At 34.5% G+C, this 20521-nt stretch overlaps 1 protein-coding gene across 2 annotated transcripts in view; it reads left to right on the forward strand.

The window, feature by feature from the left end:
* Nucleotides 1-10342: 10342 nt before the first annotated feature.
* The window catches only part of LOC126968656 (terpene synthase-like), a 58872-nt gene continuing 48693 nt past the window's right edge, over nt 10343-20521 (forward strand). For both annotated transcript variants that reach the window (XM_050813683.1, XM_050813685.1), the window contains exons 1-5: nt 10343-10418; nt 14244-14398; nt 14801-14942; nt 16261-16381; nt 20099-20238. In XM_050813683.1, coding sequence (XP_050669640.1) covers nt 10377-10418; nt 14244-14398; nt 14801-14942; nt 16261-16381; nt 20099-20238 — 600 coding nt within the window. In that variant the 5' untranslated portion in view covers nt 10343-10376. The remainder of the gene's footprint in view (nt 10419-14243; nt 14399-14800; nt 14943-16260; nt 16382-20098; nt 20239-20521) is intronic.

Below are 20521 nucleotides of genomic sequence, written 5' to 3' on the forward strand. Positions count from 1 at the left end.
GTTCTTCAACTACTACACCTCAACTCAACCTTATCGGTGGAACCTCAATTTATGCCAATTATTAAAATTTAATAAAAAATTGTTTGCCTATATTTAAAAATTAACGTATATATTGACAACACATAAGAACTATTAATTGTATTTAAATCGGAAAATTATGATTACCGATGATAGTTAATCCTTTCGTTGGACTTATTTTTATTGCGGCTATGATTTCTACAGTCAAAAATAGCGTAATATTTGTATTTTTTTAAAAGATAATTATGCTTCACTTGACATCAAATGACTGGTCTCACTTGAGCCTCAAGTAGGTACCTTTGTACACAATAGTGGCGACAGAGTAACGCCCACATGCCACTTCTACTAGTTTTTTCTGTTGCGTGATAGAAGTAGTCTCCGCGTGCCCCTTTTATATAGCAATAGTTTTGAAAGGAGTATTCTTAGGTTTTGTCATATCATTAATATGACTAAAATTACCCCTCTATTCTATTCTATTCTTCCTACTATGGCTCCCGTGGAAGTTATAGCACAAGTTTGCCAATGTCACGTTAAAGTAGACCACCAAGCTTAGAGTATTTATTTATTCTATTTTGATTGGTAGTGACCGGTGCTAAAGATTGAAACAAGTTTTATTTTCTTATTTTATACCTGAAACAAATGTACATGCTCTTAGACTATAACATAACAAAAATTATTTTAATATTAAATCGCTTACCACCTCTTTAAATATACTACAGTTAAACTCTTATAATGATCAGGAAATATATTGTGTTATTTGTTATTTCTATTCACATGTATTTATTTATTTTCATAAATCTAAGTTTTTAAAATATGTAAAAAAAACTATGTTTTATATTATTAGACAAATACGAAAACAACATATCATTAGCTTGGAGTGCCGCCGCCAGCGGAGTCATGCCCAAGGGCTGAGCTATCAACGGCAGGGCCGCAGACAGAGGCGTCTGTATTTGATATTTGAGCCAATCGCTTAGCGTGAACCTTTTGATATATTGAGGCTTTTCGCTATAAGACCGCCTTAAGAAATATCCGGTCTATGATGGTCGAGTCAACGTCTCGTCGGTCATCTCGTTAGCCAAGTCAATGTACTTGCTGAACTTGTCCTTCTCAGCTTTCATGAGGAAGTCTTCATATGGGATAGGGATTTCGACGAGAACAGCCTGGCGCCGGGATCAGTTATCAACCACATTATCATGCTTATAAAGGCGACAATAATCATGCCCGTGATGATAGACCACTCCCAAGAACCAGCTCTGGTACGGATTTATAGTACGAATTATTTTTATTAATAACCGTATTGTTAACCGACTTCAAAAAGGAGGAGGTTCTCTATTCGGCTGTATTTCTTTTTATGTTTGTTACCGGGTCATCTGGGTTCCCGTGTGGTCCAGTCCCATTTTAACTTGGTCTAGTCCTGACAATGTGTCGTGGATGCTCCACGACTCACGAGAAAACCATATAAGTCTAAAATTTGCATTAAGTATGTATGCGACAAACGGATGAATAATTTAATATGACGCCAACCGATTTTGATGATTTTTTTATTGGAAAGGATATACTTCAAGTGTAGTTTGACGAGCGATTGATTAAGTTATAATTATGGAATCCATCACAAATTCACAGAAATCCTCAATTCTTAGGGGCAAATTAACGATACTCGGCCGAATATTTTATATTATGCTATCCGGATATTTGAGTCATCTTTCGAAACGCCTTTATTCTCAAGTAATAATTGTCGTGGTCGAATATAATGATCAATGGAAACCCTTAACGGCTTACTTAGCTTACTCCTTATCTGTGGCAGAATTTAAAACTGTCTGTAATCATATTGCAATGCGCTGACGTTCGTTGCTGCATTGCACCATGATGCAACGTTCTATCTATTTTTGCGATCTTCGCAAGTCTCTTTTGAAATTGTCCTCGAGATAGATTTTCTCTATTGAGATAGGCGTAACTCCCTGACTTCGTTGGTTTCTTTAAAACAGCGCTGTCTCGTATGAGCAGCACGTTTAAAATAGGTCTCCACATATTATTCAGAAAAAATTTGTTGGTGTAGTTCAGATTCACTAAAAATCTAAAAGAAATTTATAAAAAGCAACCGACTCCAAAAAAACTTTTCCAAAACAATATAATATGCACTAAAAAGAAAAAAAATATTGGGTTTTCCTAAGTAAAATGAAGATTTTTTAAAATATTAGACTACCTAAAAGTCAATCAAATTATTACGACAACATGATGTATGATCGGTGTCAGCCAAGGTAGGTTTTTAACTACATATATAGTTATAGTGAGATGTGCTTGTGTTGCTCTTGTGCAACGTGACGAGGCGAGGGGTGAGAACGGGAAATTTATTCACTTACATGAATTCATTTTAAATGCAAGGTGCAATGAGGCGTTTCTTTATATTTTTTGTTATTATTTGTGTCTTATCAAAGTGGACTGAAGAAGTTCTTTCATGTTTATTTGGTTCCCATATATGTGTTCGTCCTGTTGCTTTTATTCATTTTTTTTAGTATTGGATCTAATGGGTACCTAAAACACATTATTTTGTTTATTAATTTACTACACATTGTCCAACATCTATACCTACATCATTTTCCTTGTTTTATCACTAATCACAGGAACATATTTTTTATGTCATTACAATTTACACCTGCATTTACTGTCGCGCATGAGCAAACTTCAGACAATTTATGTGAGCTATTTAAATTGCGTTTAAAATAACAATAACAACAACAACATCAACAACAATACTAATAATAATATCATACAGCTAGAGTAAATATTTTCCTTCTAGATCTAGAAGCCAACAAATACGAAATTATAGTTTTAAATAGGTACCTAAAAATCGCTTTCATTGCAAACTCTCCTAAAAAGTATAGAATAATTTTTAGTACAGAGAGTTTGTTCCGTATGAAAAATTAATTGTATATTTTGCAAATAGGTCTTCAGTTTGATAAATTACTTTTTATAAAAATATAATAAAATAGCACCCCACGCCTTTGTATACTAAAATTGATAACATGAACAAACTATCTCAACCTAAAAAATATTTTTTTTAATTTTCAGAATAGTTTGCAATCAAATCTTGTTTTCTATGTTTTATTAAGCTATGATTAATTATGATTAAATTTAGGGATTATACCTAAATTTTTAATCTCATTAATACTTGTCTCATTCTGAATTTATAAATTATTTTGTGCTACAAAAGTAGTGTATTAATTAACTTAAAGATACATTTATCTTAATCAAAGTAATTTCAATAAAACATGTACAAAATAATACACTCAGAGATATCTATGGTATTATGTAATGGTAATGATTGTGCTTGCAGATCAAGAAGATGTCCATTCATACTTCAGCATGAGTTTTATGCAATTTTGTTGACAAATTCATAACCTACAAATTAACAAAATTAAACATCGATTAACATAATATAAAATCATAGCATAAATTTATTACTTACTTTCAGCACTTACTGTTAGCGATACTATTAAACAACTATCAAATTCATAGAATGTCTACTTTATATTGTGAGTGTTGAGAAAATTGTATCTGCATGAAACTGCATGTCCTGAGCATACTTTTCATAAGATGGTACGTAATTACCGATTTTAGTTTATAATACCGGATTTTTATATCGATATCGACTTAAAAAGCACTCGCGATCGACCTCTCGACCGTTTGAGCATCCCTGCTCTATTGGGTATTTTTTTTTTTAATTTTAGTTTTGCTGGTTAACCAAATACCTTAATGTCATTTCATCAAGTTACTCTATAGGTTAACTACAACAACAGTAGTAATGACTTTTCCTTTTGGTTTTGGCTTACCATCTACAACACATCTTAAAAATTCTATCGCTTGATATAGTAAAATTATTATGCCAGGTACCAATAAAATTTAATCAATTTGTGTAGTAGATAATATCTACATAGCTTAATTGTTAACAAGATTATCAAGTTTCATAGCCTAGTAACCTTTTCGTTCTTCAGTCATCCCTTCAAAAGGGCTAGGGCTATATATTTACACGTTAACTGGCTCGTTTTGATGCGTCACTGTTATGTAGGTGACACGGAGTCCTTTTTTTTTACTCGTCCGTGTATGAAATTTATTCATTATTTAGCCAACACTACACAGCGTATTGCTGATTCGATCAAATTCAAATTCAAATATTTTTATTCAAAATAATTTTATTTAAAATCACTTATTGATAGTCAAAAACTACCACCCATTTAAAAGAGACTGCCTCAGACCTGAGAAGAATGGGCGCAAGAAACTCAGCGGGCTTTTTTTTAATATAAAATATGGATTACAATGTGATATCGTACAATAAACATTTATAATTAAAGAGCCTGAGGGTGTTCGCTTTATCCCAGTCCGTGTCATTAAGAAAATCGTTTATGCTATAATAACCTTTCCCACACAAACGTGTTTTAACAATTCATAGTTTTTGATCATATCACAAACAAGCGATGCAAACATAATACCTGAAAAAAAAAGATTTACTTTATATTATTTTTTGATACTTATATAAGATATATAAAATAATTTTTAAAAAAAGTTTAGAGATTTACCAAAATCAGTTTTACATTGATTAAAATCAAGATTAATGTCAAATCCAATGATGATGAACTCTGAAATGTTCATTCGCTCACTTTCCGACACATCACAGTACCTATGCTCCCATTATGATGAAACGTTGCACTTTGAACGAATCATACGTCAAAATATTTTGTGCACCGCCAATCACGTTCAATATTGGTTCTATACATAATATAGACAATGCACCTCATACAAAATCAAAGGCGAAATATGGCACATGCCATAATAATCTTCGACCGCAATGTCTATACATTTCTGCGTTTACTCCAGTTTTTTCAAATTTTATTGGTCAAGGCAGCAATGTAAACACTATTTCAGTTTTAGCTGCATAATGAATTTAGAACTCGATTTGGACAGTAAGTGGAGTATAGAGTTTTTTAAAGTCGGTTAATAAATAATTATCAAAATCGGTTCAGCCAGCCGAAGTTTTAAGGTAACAAGCTTAAAAATATACCGAATAATTGAGAACCTCATCCTTTTTTGAAGTCGGTTAAAGAGAGCGACTTTATTGTTTTCATTTCTGACTGTGCTCTTTCATCTGTCCCATTCTGACAAGCGGGTCTTGTCTGGGGACTTGTCAATAATATTGTACCATATTAAAAGAAAAAAAATATCAATCTTTTATAAATGAAATAACCTTACCGATGATAAGTCACACCATGTTTTTTTTGAGTCGTTAATGTATTATTTAAGCACTTTTTATAGCACACCTAGCCTTGTTGATTGACACACAGTCGACACACGACTAAGGAGAAAAGTGTGATTACATTGTCTTTAAGCACACTTTTGCCGTTCCGTTATCAGACTGCGAATGATATGTAAACGAAATTCCTACAGCAGCCATGTTTCTCCGTCGTTTTGGAACCTATACCTAAAGAAGTACTACCAACTCCTCCGGTGCGTGGGCGACGGTGGCATAGTTTAGCAACTGGTTTATCCTATTCCAAAAAAGATATTGTATCTAAAACAAATGTAACACAAAAAAACCACCGACTTAAAAGCTATCAATATGTAGCACATTTTTATGTAGAAATTTAAACAAATTAAAAATTCTCCAAACAAGTATGTCATTAGTGTCATCGAGCCCTCACCATATAGCAATAAAAATTTATAATCACATCCCAAATGATACTAAAAATAAAGAGAAGCCTTCTGTATTTAAAAGACATCTTAAACATTTTTTAGTTTCAAAATGCTTCTACGATTTACCCGAATTTTTTAATTACACTAAGTGTGAGAATTTGTTACAATATAGTATAAGAATGTATTTTTAATATTATAAGAATGTATAAAATGTATAAGACTTATTTATTTTATGTATAACATTGCTGTGCCCTTGCAGGGCGTCACATATTGTCTACCCATTAATGTACCACCCTACTGTAAAATGTGACTTGCAATAAAATATTTCGATTTGATTTGATTTGATTCATACAAACAATAGTATGTTATAAATATTAAAGGTAAAGGTTTGTATAAGAGGTGTATTATATTACATTTTTAGTTATTTGATACTTTTCAGTTTTTGATGTCGGATTTTTTAAACGTAGTTTTTTTTACTTTTTATCATCAACTTAAATGAAAACTCCTAAAAAAGCCAAACACAAAAAACAATTATATCATCCAGATATATAAAAAATTTCATAAAAAATGTTCATAAAATGAAAACTACTGGGCCAAACTATATAAATTTTTATGGGACCAAATGGCATCTATTCTGCATTGAACTAAATAAGAATTACGTAAATCGGATCATAAATCTCCGAGTAATCGGTGTACATACATAAAAAAATACCAATCGAATTGAGAAACTCCTTCTTTTTGAAGTGGGTTAAAAAACAGATCATTCTTCCCGCGAAGTCCTATCTGGTAGATATCACTACAGACCACGAACGAGTTTCAGTTATAAAGACCGCAATTTCTCATCTAGAGTATTCTAGATTAAAATTAAATATTGTATATGCAATAAATAAAATGAATTTTGGAATGCCTTCCGTTCGCCCTCACATTACTTATTGTCGTTTAATTAAATTATGTTAGAATAATAAGCGTGAAGCATCACACTGCAATGCTTCACAAAAAAGTTGTGGGAATAATCAAAGCATAATAAGTACATTAAGAGTTATGGTGTACTTAAAATTTTCAAATATAATTAACAATTGGAGTTTAATTAAATTCATTACAGATAATATTTTTCCGAAAATATATTAATATATTTTACTGTTTATGCACTCACTTTATATACTAGATTTGATAATGATCTGCGTAACTAAGCCGCAACCATAGCCAATGTACAATATAAATACAATAAACAATAACACTTATCTGTATTATAGTATGACTATATTGCATTGAAATGTTATTTTTGATAATTTGAAGGAAGAGACGTTAGTGGACATTAAGGCCTAGCACGCATTGCGAATTGCGCGGATTATTTTCGCGAATTAAAATCCGCGTAGTAAGTTTCAACTAGCACACACTGCGGTAAAAATTCCGCGCGATTTAAATCAGTTTGTACTCAGTTCTCAGCCGAGACGCTTGTGTCAAATGATGTCACCAATACTGGTGTAGGAAAAAAATATAAAAAGTACCTTTTTACTAAAAATGCGGATGGAAATTAAGACAGTTTAAAAGTTAAATACCGATTTGTTTTTAAATTGTCGGATTTTGTTCCGCCCATACTACTCATACGACTTGTGTCGACGACAAAATAATATAATGAAATTAAATCAGGCACATTAATAGATTAGTAGTAATGTATCAATCTATCTAAATAATATATTCTGTATACAGAAGACTAAGCTGGAAGTTAGTCTCAAAAGAATGATGATTGTAGTACCTAGCTGCATCAATCCACATGTACACTGTATGTAAAGGTATGCAAGCATTTTATCGACTATCTATTGACATAAAAATAAAATAACTATACAAATATAATTTAAAGATGTGGATTTGAAATTCGGACGATGTGGGATGAGGACAGACGCTTCTAGGGTTACGTCCCAGCGCTCTTCCAGCTGAGAAAAGCGTCCATGTCAATTGTCATAATTTTAAAATCTTCATCTAAGTGACCCCCTTTATCCCATACAGTATATACGTATAGCTATAATGAAATATATTATACAGAAATATAGATTATAGAAAGGCCTTTGATACAATTGAACATGACAGTATATGGCAGGCGCTCAAAAACCAGGGAGTTCACAACAAATATATCAAAGTTATAAGAAATATTTACAAAAACAGTAAAGCAAAGTAAAGTAAAGCTAGACTGAGAAGGAAAAGAAATAAATATAGAGCGTGGTGTACACCAAGGTGACCCCCTATAACCAAAACTTTTTGCCGCAGTTCTAAAAGAAATCTTCCGAAATCTTAATTGGATGGAAAAGGGCCTTAATATTAATGGTATAAAATTAAGCAATCTAAGATTTGCGGATGTCTTAATAGTTTATGCCTCCTCTCATTTGGAACTAGTGGAAATGATACATGACCTCGAAAAACAAAGTCACCTAGTGGGTCTGACTATGAATATTGCCAAAACTAAAGCAATGACAAGCAGGTTAGAAAAACCAATTTTAGTAAGCAATAACAATATCGAATATGTACATCAATACACTTACCTAGGACAAGTTATATCTCAAAAGATCAAGACAAAGAAATTGATACAAGAATAGGACATGCTTGGAAAAAATACTGGGGACTCAAAGAAGTAATGAAAAGCAAAGATATCAAAATAAAAATAAAAAGAAAACTCTATAATTGTGTACTTCCCGTATTGACCTACGGTTGTCAGACTTGGTCGCCTACGCAGAGACAGATTAAAAAACTAGAGACTTGCCAAAGAGCCATGGAGAGGAGTATGCTGAATATTAATAAAACACATAAAGTACGAAACACAGTCTTAAGACAGAAAACAAAAATCACTAATGTCACATGTATAGACAAATAGAGCAAATGTATCACAGACTGGTATCCCAGAAACTTAAAAAGGAAACCGGGGGGACAATACAGGAGATGGTTAGAGGAACTTAGGACGATAGCAGGCAAGACATGGTATAGGTTGGCTAAATATAGAAAAGAGTGGAAGAAGTTGGAACAGGCCATTGTCAATAGACAACCAGATAGTGATAGATACTTAGTTAAGGATACTTTGTAAGTATATATGTAAATGATACTATCTGAATAAAGGCTTATATTATTATTATTAATGAAATATATTAAATTTTGGAATGGATTCTTTCAAAATTAAATATGTGCATGTGTGTTCTCTTCATCATGTCATTTATATAATCATTAGTTTGAAGACAGAAGGTAAAGAGCACGACATCCTTCTCTCATAGGCAAAACGCGACTGAGCGGTAACGTCCACGTAAAAAATCCGCATCGTGGTTTGTTTGCGGTAGAAATCGCGCGAATTAAATTCGCAGTGCGTGCTAGAACTAACGGAAGCCCTCGAATGGCTGTGACTAAACCAGTCCTTGCTTAGCTACCCTGCGATGGGCTTCCCTTTAAGTTATGATTAAGAAATGGTATTACAGCGATTGTAGAATATGGTATATATTCTACAGAGATCCTTAGCTTTCTTAAGGTGAAGTAATTTGAATGCTTTAATAATATTCTTACAAGTATCATACCTAAACTGTTATATATTCTAACATTTAGGATTTTTTTCTTTTCTTAACAGTAATTGAGTGAGAGAAGGAGTATAATTCACAGCTTTTGTTTTTGCTTTAGGATTATTAGTGAAAAAATCATTAATTTAATGGAAGTTACTTCAATATTTAAAGATATTACAATCTATCCATTTAAATTTAATTTATGTTCGGATTCTATATTCTATATCCTACTATGAGATTTGCCGATTTTATTATTTATTATTTTCCATGTAACTTTTGTTTTATCTGAGCTTTTATTTGGTATTTTTTTTGGCATTTTTACAAACAGTTTCCTTGTTATTAAATTTGCTCTTTTAAAAAAAATATATAACAATTTACCAAAACCTTTTACTAGCTTTAAAACTGGAATAGCAATGGGCAGGACACACATACCGTCTAGAATGTTATTAGACGGATAAAACAATTATAGCTGATACAAGATGTGTTAGCAGACCAATAAGAGATGGGGTGTGGGCCCCACTCCTACGTGAGAATCAATAATCCCCGAGCAAAATCTCTTCTCGTGAAACTTTATTATTAATTTATTGATTTTGCAATTTTAGGCTGTGTATGTCAAAGCTTAAGGTAATGTAAAATACCAAAAACATATTGAACTATGTTGCCTATATATTAAACAACTTAATGAATATAACCATGATATAATATATTCATATATTCCATTTAAATGTATATTTTTACAAATCCATTTTGAATGACGCAAAGTAAAATCACCTTTTAAAATGACAGAAAAGTACTTAAAGACAAATAAAAAGATACAAATATGCTATGTAAAAAATTTATCTCGGTTGATTGCGCCGCCATAGAGAAACGGCACAAGAAACTCCACAAATCCGTCCCTTTTGCACTCGTTTTAAAAAATTCCAACAATACAATGCTGAGTCGAAGCGTCATTAAAAACGCCAACGTTGATGTAGGTTTTCTCTCTGTGTGGTGATACGTAATTAAAATATATTGTTTTAATTAATTAAATTTTACTTTTATATAACAACTGATTATATACGAGTATAAATATAGCAATTCCTCTGCACTTATGCACAGTCAGTTAATACGTTTGTGTTTGTACAGAGCTATATTGTGACAATGTCGTTTCTAAACAGCAAATCAGGAGATGATATGGAGGAGGTATATTATTAATGATTTTTTTATAAACTTTGATAACTTTAGAATAAAATAAACGATATTAAAAACAATTGTGTGTGCACTTTTGAAGTCATACTTCTTTGCCATATTAAAAAAAATCCTTAAAGTTTTTATTTCTCGTGCTATTTTACGTTTATATAGAAGTTTATATTCGTTTATAGAGAGAATAATGAAGGTATAATTAGAACCATCATCATCAGTCGGAAGATGGACTGCTGGACAAAGGCCACCTCCAAAGATCTCCACTACGATCAGTCCTGCGGTGCGCTCATCCGACGTATTCCAGCGATCTTGACCAGATCGTCGATCTTGATCTTGTGGAGGGCCTACCAACATTGCGTCTTCCGGTACGTGGTCGCCATTCGACGACGTAATAACCCTACCGGCCATCTGTCCGTCGAACTATGTGCCATTTCAGTTTTGCAATCTTTTGGACTGTGTCGCTGACTTTGGTTTTCCTACGGATCTCCTCATTTCTGATTCGATCTCGCAGGAAAACTCCGAGCATAGTCATCTCCATTGCCTTTTGAGTGCCAATGAGCTTTCTCATCAGGCCCATAGCTAGCGACCACGTCTGCCTACCGTAAGCTATCACTGGCAACACACACTTGTTGAAAACCTTCGTCTTCAGAAACAGTGATATTTGGGACGAGAATATTTTACGGAGCTTCCGAAACGCTGCAGTTGGATTCGACGAGTGACCTCTTTCGCGAAATTGGACCTGCTTAACTGGATTGTTTATCCAATATCAACAATTTCGAGAGTACAGTTCCAAATTATTACGGGAGCGCGACATGGAAATTTTACATAATTGTCCATGTTCTTAGATATGCTCATGTTCTTATGTTTTGAGACCTTCTTAGGAAGCTGTAGTGAGGCCATCTATCATATGGCTTAAGTCTTCCATGGTCTCAGCCATAATTACGATATCGCCTGCGAATCGAAGGTGAGTAATCTATTCGCCGTTGATATTGATGCTCAGTCTTTCCGCAGCGGTGATCTTCGGCGATATGACATCGCCTTGTTTGACTCCCCGCTGACGGAGCGACATGGTGGCGTTTCCATACAAACACTTCAACGCTTCGAAATATCGATAATTAATGTGGGACCTCTGGAAGGACTGAAGCACCGCTCAGGTCTCGATCGATTCAAAGGCTTTACATTAGTCCACGAATGCCAAGCATAGTCTTTTTTTATATGATAATAAGGGACGAGACGAGCAGGACGTTTAGCTGATAGTAATTGATACGCCCTACCCATTACAATGCAGTGCCGCTCAGGATTCTTGAAAAACACAAAAATTCTGAGTGGCACTACAATGCGCTCGTCACCCGGAGACATAAGATGTTAAGTCTCATTTGCCCAGTAATTTCACTAGCTACGGCGCCCTACAAACCGAAACACAGTAATATTTACACATTACTGCTTCACGGCAGAAATAGGCGCCGTTGTGGTACCCATATTCTAGCTGGTATCCTGTGCAAAGTTGCCTCCCACTGGTCGATAGTCTTCTGTATAACCTGCCGCAGCGTATATATGTGGTATATGGTGCTCAAGCATTTTCGGAATGGGGCTTGATCGGGAGGCTAGAAGTTGCCGAAACTAGGCACGAGAAGATTCGTGATAACCCTGGAAAACAGCTTATATACATGGCTCAGAAGTGATATGGATCTAAAGTTCTTCAATGCGTTTTATCGCCTTTTTTGAAGTACACACACACACTTCTGTACCATGCATGCGGCGTTTTGCCCTCGAGGATGACGGAATTAAATAGCTTCTGGAGGATTTTAGCACAGGAGTACCACAGCTCTCAGAAGCTCAGAAAACCCCCCAAATACGATTGACGTTACTTTTATCGATAAAAAATAAAAGGTTTTACCAATGTATACTTGGAACCGTCAAAGTTAGCTGGCTTGCTATGGTGATTGCGTGCGGGGCGAGTTATTAATTATTAACGCCTTAAATTCCCATTAACTATTGCATTTTAAATTACTTTCAACAAATCGCAGGGGCAAACCTTAAATGTAGCAGGCATTCATTTGGGCACGCCATATTTTACCCATGGCAAGCTCTACGTGGCTTGTTCACGCGTTTCTAAATCGCAAAATATGCATATTTATGGTGACCGAAATAAACTGTTCTTTTTCATTTATAGGAGTATATTGCACTCAATCATCATATACATTCGTACCTATCTATCCTTACAAACTAAAGCGTACCTATTAGTAAGAGCATCATAAAAAATAATTTGTTTCAATTTATACACAATACACAATATAGTTGTTAGAACAACTGCATTAACAGCCTACCAAGGGTATGTTTCATCGCTACTAAGGTATAGCATTATCCCGTGGGGTTACTAGGTTTTTCTAATAAAGTTTTTATAAAACAAAAAGGCTGTCTGAGAGCATTATGTGGACTGCAACCACTGGATTTATTTAAGAAATATCGTGTTCTTCCCTTTCCCTGTTTATATCTTAATATATATAAATTACGTGACACGTTGTTTGTCCGCGATGGACTCCTAAACTAATGAACGAATTTTAGTGGGGATTACTTCATGGAGTGCAGTTTGCTCCAACTTGAGAGATAGGATAGTTTTTATTTCGATCTGGGACCCATAATTATTTTTATTTTCAATATTTGTTTTGTATGCACATATTTTCTATGAGAGAATTTCGTGACGCACGATTTGACTGTTCGGCTGTGAAACAATTTCATTATAACAACAAGGACCATATGTTACGAAATAATTCTTGATGTTTTGAAATATTATTGGCAAATTCCTATAAAACAGTATTTTTTTTATCTACAAAACAACGTCTGTCGGGTCAGCTAGTAATACTAATTCATATATATATATGAATTGGTATTACTAGTTAAGAAAAATCCAAGCTATTTTAAAACTTATAATGAGTTGGATGAAGGTAGAAGAGAAGAAAACTAGTTGTGCCTCTTAAAAGGCTACAGATGTTTGGAAAGAGTACACACTACATGGCAATGACTATGTTCCATAAACATCCTGACGACTATAAAAGCAGTACTTTTAAAAAAATTAAAAAGGAGAACTCATGAGTTGCTCATAAACAAATGCTATTATAATATTTCAGAATTCTTTAGTGATAATTTTATCTTAATTTTTTAGGACTACCTAACGGCTAACGATATTTTAAAGTTATGTACATTGGCTTTGCACTTTTATTATGTTGACATTTAAATCATCACTTTTATTTTAATTAAGTTTATGTATAACTTAACTTATTAATCCTATCTTGTTTCTTTTTCTTTATTTAATTAAATTTTATGTAATATTCAAACACCAGTAGCCCTGTTAAAATGTATAAGGCTATAATAAATAAATATATCATTCATTCATTCGTCATTCAATTATTCACTCATTCATTCATTGAATCATCCATTCATTCATCACTTATAACAGGAGAACGATTGAACCATAAAAAGAATAATGACGAAAAAAAAATACTTTGTATCATCATTATTACAATTTTCTAGGGAATAATCTCTGGATCTACTGAACCGATTTTGAAAAATATGTTCCCAAATTAGAAAGCCACATAGGCCCAACACTAAAAATAATTTATATGGTAAAACAAGCAATAATTTAGATGGTCAGCAAGTAACTTCTAGCAAATTTTTATATATATATTTCTTCTGTTTATTTATAAGATTTCTATATAGTTATAAGATTTGTTTTGTCATTTAATTCATATTCATATAATATAAATAACAAATAAATATTTGAATTTGATTCATTGTAATTATGTGCACAATAAAATTTTCTTTCAGAAAATACTCCTTCCATACACTCACATCAAAAAATTACCAACAAAAGAGTGGCGCAGGAACATGAAAACCTCATTTAACTATTGGCTGCGCGTGCCTCAGGATAAGATGGAAGAAGTTGTCGACATAACTGAGATGTTTTACGTGTGTACCGTAATGTGAGTAAGAAACTTTTACATTTTGAGAGTAGCTTGAAGGTACAAATGAGATAGTCCATCTTCTCCATCTCTGATTCAAACCCAGTGCATAGCAGCCCGTCTCTTGGCGATCGAGGACGTATTATGGTACAAATAATAAACCGTTTACTCAATCAGTCATTAATTGGGCCTCTCAATATTGAAATATCTTCCTAACTTTCTCTGATGATAACTGTACGATTTTTATTTTAATAAGCAGCAGATTTATTTTTTAATATTAAGACGAAAGTACTCGATGTTTGTTTTCAAGTTCATTAAATACACTGGATCCAATACACTGTTCTAGAGACAGACTAATATGAGGGAGTAAAATCTAAATTTGATGTTTTATTGAAGATTTAACAGTTCTGTTTATAATTTCAGTGAGGATGACATTCTGGACGGCACCAAGTTACGCCGCGGTGTTCCGACAGCTCATTCCACGTTCGGGCTCCCACTTACAGTCAACTCCATCGCCCACTTGCTGTTGCTGGTTCTGCAACGTTGCACGCAGCTGCATCCAAAGGTAATCGGCTCGAGGCACTTCTGACATCGTCATCACCATCATCATCATCAGCCGGAAGACTTCCACTGCTGGACAAAGGCCTCCCTAAAAGATTTACACTACGATTTCCTGCGCTCGCCTCATCCAACGTATTCCGGCGATCTTGACCAGATCGTCGGTCCATCTTGTGGGGGGCATACCAACACTGCCTCTACCGGCATAATATGGGACATTTCATTCAAATAATGCAAAGAAAGGTCACGTCTTGCAATGCGGCGTAGTGAAGACCATAAGAGCACACGTTTTGGCTATTAAAGAGGCAGAGATATCCTGCCACCATCATATATAATTATATGTTGACGATGGGCTTATTGCCATGAGATGCGTAAGATTGACAAGTATGATAATGAATATTTGAATCGAAATAGGGAAAGCCTTGGTTGATTGACTAGTTCATTATATCTTTCAGTCTCAGGGGGTTATAGTGGCACTGCAATGTGATCGAGTCGAGTTGCAGTACGCTACGATGTATTTTTGTGATAAATAGTGAATGAAACCATACGTATTGCTGTAGGGTAAATTAAAATTGAAATATTTTTATTCAAAATAGGATGTGATATCACTTATTGAAAGTCAAAAACTACCACCCATTGGACAAAGTACGCCTCAGACCTGAGAAGAATGGGCGCAAGAAACTCAGTGGGCTTCGTTCTTCATAAATATATGGTTATAATGTAATATCGTACAATAAAATTTATTATTTAATAGCCTGAGGTTGATCGCTCCATTCCCAATTTGTGGTATCATTAACAAAGTCATTTATGTTATAGCAACCTTTACCACTGCACTAACGTTTATAACAATTCATTTGAATTTCATAATAGAATAATTATTGTTTTGAAATTTTTCTCTGATCATGCATGAACATCGCCCAACAAAAGACTTACTAACTCGACTTAAGAAGAACGCATTATAAACTTATGTTTGTTCCTGTTGTTAACATTACAGTTTCTAATAAATTCACTTATGTGCCTATGTACATACATAACATTATAAAAATATATTGACAGGCAACAGTTAAGATATTTATAGCTTTAAATTTTGATCTTTACGATTCTTTAGGACCAAGGTTACAAATAGCGCGAATATGCAGCACAAAGATGGTATTTATCTGGGCAGCGTTGCCCCATAGCATCTCATAGCAATGGGGCAACGTTGCCGTTAATAAATATAGCTTAACCTCACGCGCATATTTTTTTTTATTCTTATTGAAATTAATGTTTTATTGTAGTTTATATACTGACGCTTATTTAAAACCATTTTATATTCTTACTTTTAGGCTGCCTTGATCTTTTCCGAGGAAGGTTTAGAGTTGTTCAGGGGGCAAGGAGCGGAGGTATATACGCGGGATAATTTTATCTGTCCCACCGAAGAGGATTACATGACGACGCAGGCAAAAAGTATGAAACCAATTAAGTAAGATGTGTAATAAGATAGATAGATATCCATGCTGGTGGTTACTTAATATTTTACATAACCTGCCAAAAATAATATCCAGACCTATCTAGACCAACTGTCAAGCTTCATTACTTTTGATTAACACCGCTCATCTGTGTTTAGGGTATCAACGCGACAGCCATATTGGCGGTAATTGATAAACTAGCGGTCATCTGAATATGATAAGTCAAATATATTAAATATATACAAATATATGACAATAGTTCTGGAAAGCAGGTCACAGCCCTGGTTCGATGCGTTAGTTAAAGCAGCATCTGACTGCAAAAAACAGGCCTATTGAACATGGGTTGCACTGGGCTCAAAGGATCCGAACTGCAAAGTTCAAAATAGGAAAAAATAACCGTGCCTCCAGATTATTAAAGCGGCTAATCGCCAGTGTTATATCGGAGCACGTCGTCAAAAACGTCAAAAAGGGTGTTTGCTATATCCTACACTGTTTATGCCTTATACACGGGCATTGCAGGTCTCTCTCGGGAAATCGTCGACCAGTGCCGGGAGAAACTTTTGTCTTCTATCGAGTCCTCTCTTGAGAAATTCGCGGATTGGGATAAATTGAACCTTGTCCAATTTAACCCCCAGAAGACGCAAGTTTGCGCGTTTACCACAAAAAAAACCCTATTTGTCGAATCACCGCTCTTCGACAACACTTCCCTCGCAGCCTCGCCTAGGATCGGAATACAGGGTATCCGAAATCTCGAGCAATTGCCAATCTGCGGTCATCAAACAAGACAAATCCAAGGCTTCTTGACAAAAGGCATTTATTTTCTCAAAATTGATTCCTTAAGAATTCTTTTTGATGTAATTTCTAATATACTAAATACTACTACCGCTTCGAAAACAAATGGCGCTCTGAGAGAGAAGAAGCGGCGCAAGAAACTCTTCCAGCATTCTTTTTTTGCGCTCTTTTCAATAAAAATATACAATATTGTACAGTCATTTCTATCGCTATAAAATAATCATAATCTTGTCCCAGGCTGTCCGATCACTTAGATATTCAGCTGTGGAGTAATAGGATTTACGACAAAGCAATTTTTTTTATAAAACACTTAAATTTATTTATAGATAATGCCTGAACAGAGGCTGGGACTTTATTATAAAAGTGTATAAATTTACCCTTAAAGCTATTATGTATCTTATGAAGCCTACTAGACTTAGTTACAAGTAATCCCTTATTTCTTGTGTTATATAATGAAAATCGCTATTAAGAGCAAAAAGGTGACGATTTTTGTGAACGTATATTAAATTTTCATAAATGTACTGACAATGAACAGTCATAATATTTATTTTTTTAAATTCTTCTTGAAAAGACTGTCTATAACCAAGCTGATATAAAGCACGAACAGCTCTCTTTTGCAGAGCAAACACTATATCAATGTCAGCAGCATGACCTTACAGTAAAATACCGTACGTCATGATGCTGTGAAAATAACTGAAGTACACTAATCTAGCGCTCGCAACATTTGTGTACTCTCTAATCTTTCTAATAGCATATGCCGCAGAGCTGATTCTTTCTGCTAGTTGGGCAATATGTGGACCCCACTCAAGCTTTTTATCTAACGTGATACCCATGAAGACTGTAGTGTCCAAAAGTTCCAATCTCTGGTCATTTATAAGTACGTTGGTTTGTACCTCCACTGTGTTTGGTGTAAAGAACCGTAAACTTTGTTTGTTTTTTTACTATTTAAGTGCAGATTATACGAATAATCTGCACGATTGAAACGATTCAAACTAACGCACTATCTTTGAGAGTCCATTGTTTACCTCGTCATCGATATCTACACGTCGCTTCACTTTAAAAATAAGTGAAGTATCATCAGCAAACAATACAATCTCGTGGCTATCATCTACCACAAACGACAGATCGTTAATAAATATAAGAAACAAGAAAGGACCGAGAATAGACCTCTGTGCAACACCTATTCCCACAGGTTTACCCGAAGACCGTTTGCCATTTACATCGACTATCTGAACTCTTTCGCTTAAATATGATTTCAACAAATTTAGGGCTCTATTTTTCATTCTCTAATGGTTTAGTTTTAGGAGTAGAGTTTCATGGTGGATGCAGTCAGATGCTTTGGACAAATCACAAAAAATGCCCAATGCATCCTGTGACTCTTCCCAGGCGTTAAAGATGAACTCAATGAGTCTAGTTCCGCATTAATTGTTGATAAGCCCCTAGTGAAACCGAATTGACTTTTGTTCATTAATTTACAAAATTGCCTTTGTAGTTGTTGAAGCAAAAATTTTCAAAAATTTTACTAAAAACAGGCAGCACTGAAATAGGCCTGATATTAGCAGGGTCAAAAGAATTGCCCGATTTAAACAAAGGTATAACTTTGCTGTATTTCTTGAGGTCAGGGAACACACCCTCGTCTATGCATTCATTGAATATTATTGCTAATTCAGGTGCTATAATGTCAAGTATGTATTTTACAATATAAGTCGAATGGCCCCATAGGTCTTTTGTATTTTTTAGGTTAATTAATTTTAAGATTTTTATTATATCGCTACCTGTAATATACTTAAATTCCAAATCAAGGGAAGATACTGGTACGTGTAATTTAAGCATATCATGTGCTGCTTTTGATGAAGAGTTAAGGTCTTTGGTAATATGGTAATTTGGTGATAATCGGAATTTCGGAGTAGTCTTTATCAAATTCATTTGCAATTTCTAATTCCGTCTTTATAACGCGATTATTAATATTTAAACAGATACGGGTGTTACGGCAATTTAATCTACCAGTTTCACTGTTCACTTCACATTCATGTTCACTACACAACACATTACGTGTTTTCGCTTCATGACCAACTACTTCAAAGAGCGTGGAGTTTTTATTTACATATATATATTTTAAATTCTACACTATTATTGTAATGTTTCTCATAATAAAGGTCATATAACTTGTTGTTTGTTGTTGTTGTTGTTTACTGTTACCGTTACTGTTACCGTTACTGGAGTAAAAATCCTGTCAAATTAATCACAGAAGAAATTGAAAACTAAGTTATAGTGAAAATTAGCTGTTTCACCACAGTGTAAAATGGTATGGTATTTACCAAATTATTCCTAAGACTCTCAAGACGGCTACCCGTAACTGGTATAATCGTCACCTTTTTTGTTCTGACATTGTCCAATTTTGTATTTACTTTTATAAGTTGCCCACTATGGTCAGACTGAAGGTTATACTATATTGGCTTCGAAGAAACTGGGCGTCATAAGTGGAGTACGGCAATACTTCAAGCCGGCCTACATTCTAGCGTTCTACAAAGCGCAGGTCTGGCCATATATGGAGTATTGCTGTCATCTCTTGCCTGGCGCACTCTAGTATCAGCTCGATCCATTTGACCGCGTGCAACGTAGAGCAGCTCGAATTGTCCCCAGTGGCTTGTGAACGGCTGAATCACTTAGCGTTGCGTAGAGATGTCACTTTAATGTGTGTTTTACCGTATTTATCACGGGGAGTGTACCGATGAGCTGTTTTTACTGACTCATGCCGAATTCTTCCTTCCTTCCTTTAGTATTACCTTTACTTACACCTGCAGACAGACGGACGGATAGTTAGACAGACAACGAGTACGGGACACTAAAGCTCCTCAGACAGAAACAGATCTAATGAGTAATGTAATATTGGCTATTGACTTAATTCTGCTTAACGTTTCAGAATTGCGTGGCATATTTAACTTATGCTTCCGTTTGATGCAACTGTTCAGTGACGACAAGACAGATTACTCTGACTTTGTAGTAAAGTTAAGCATGTATTTTCAAATGAGAGGTGATTACTGCAATATCTGTAACTCAAAGGTAAGGTTTAGGATACTTCATAGTTTTGTTTGTTTATAACTGTTTAACTTTTCCCTGTGCTTCCCCGTGGCGTAAAAATAATAAGTTCCAGGCCCAAGGGTGTCGTAAGCGACTATGGATTTGTTCCTGTTTCGCCTCGAATTATCCTCCCACATTCCTGTTTCGTTCCACGTTTATTTTTATACCTGTTTCGGGTCACTTCATAAAATTTTATTTTAGTTCAGCCAGAAAAGCGGTAGATAAAAGTTTAAGTAAAACTATTTAACCATAAATAAAGTTGTAT

This window comes from Leptidea sinapis, chromosome 16 (assembly GCF_905404315.1).
Source record: "Leptidea sinapis chromosome 16, ilLepSina1.1, whole genome shotgun sequence".
Taxonomy (NCBI): Eukaryota; Metazoa; Arthropoda; class Insecta; order Lepidoptera; family Pieridae; genus Leptidea; species Leptidea sinapis.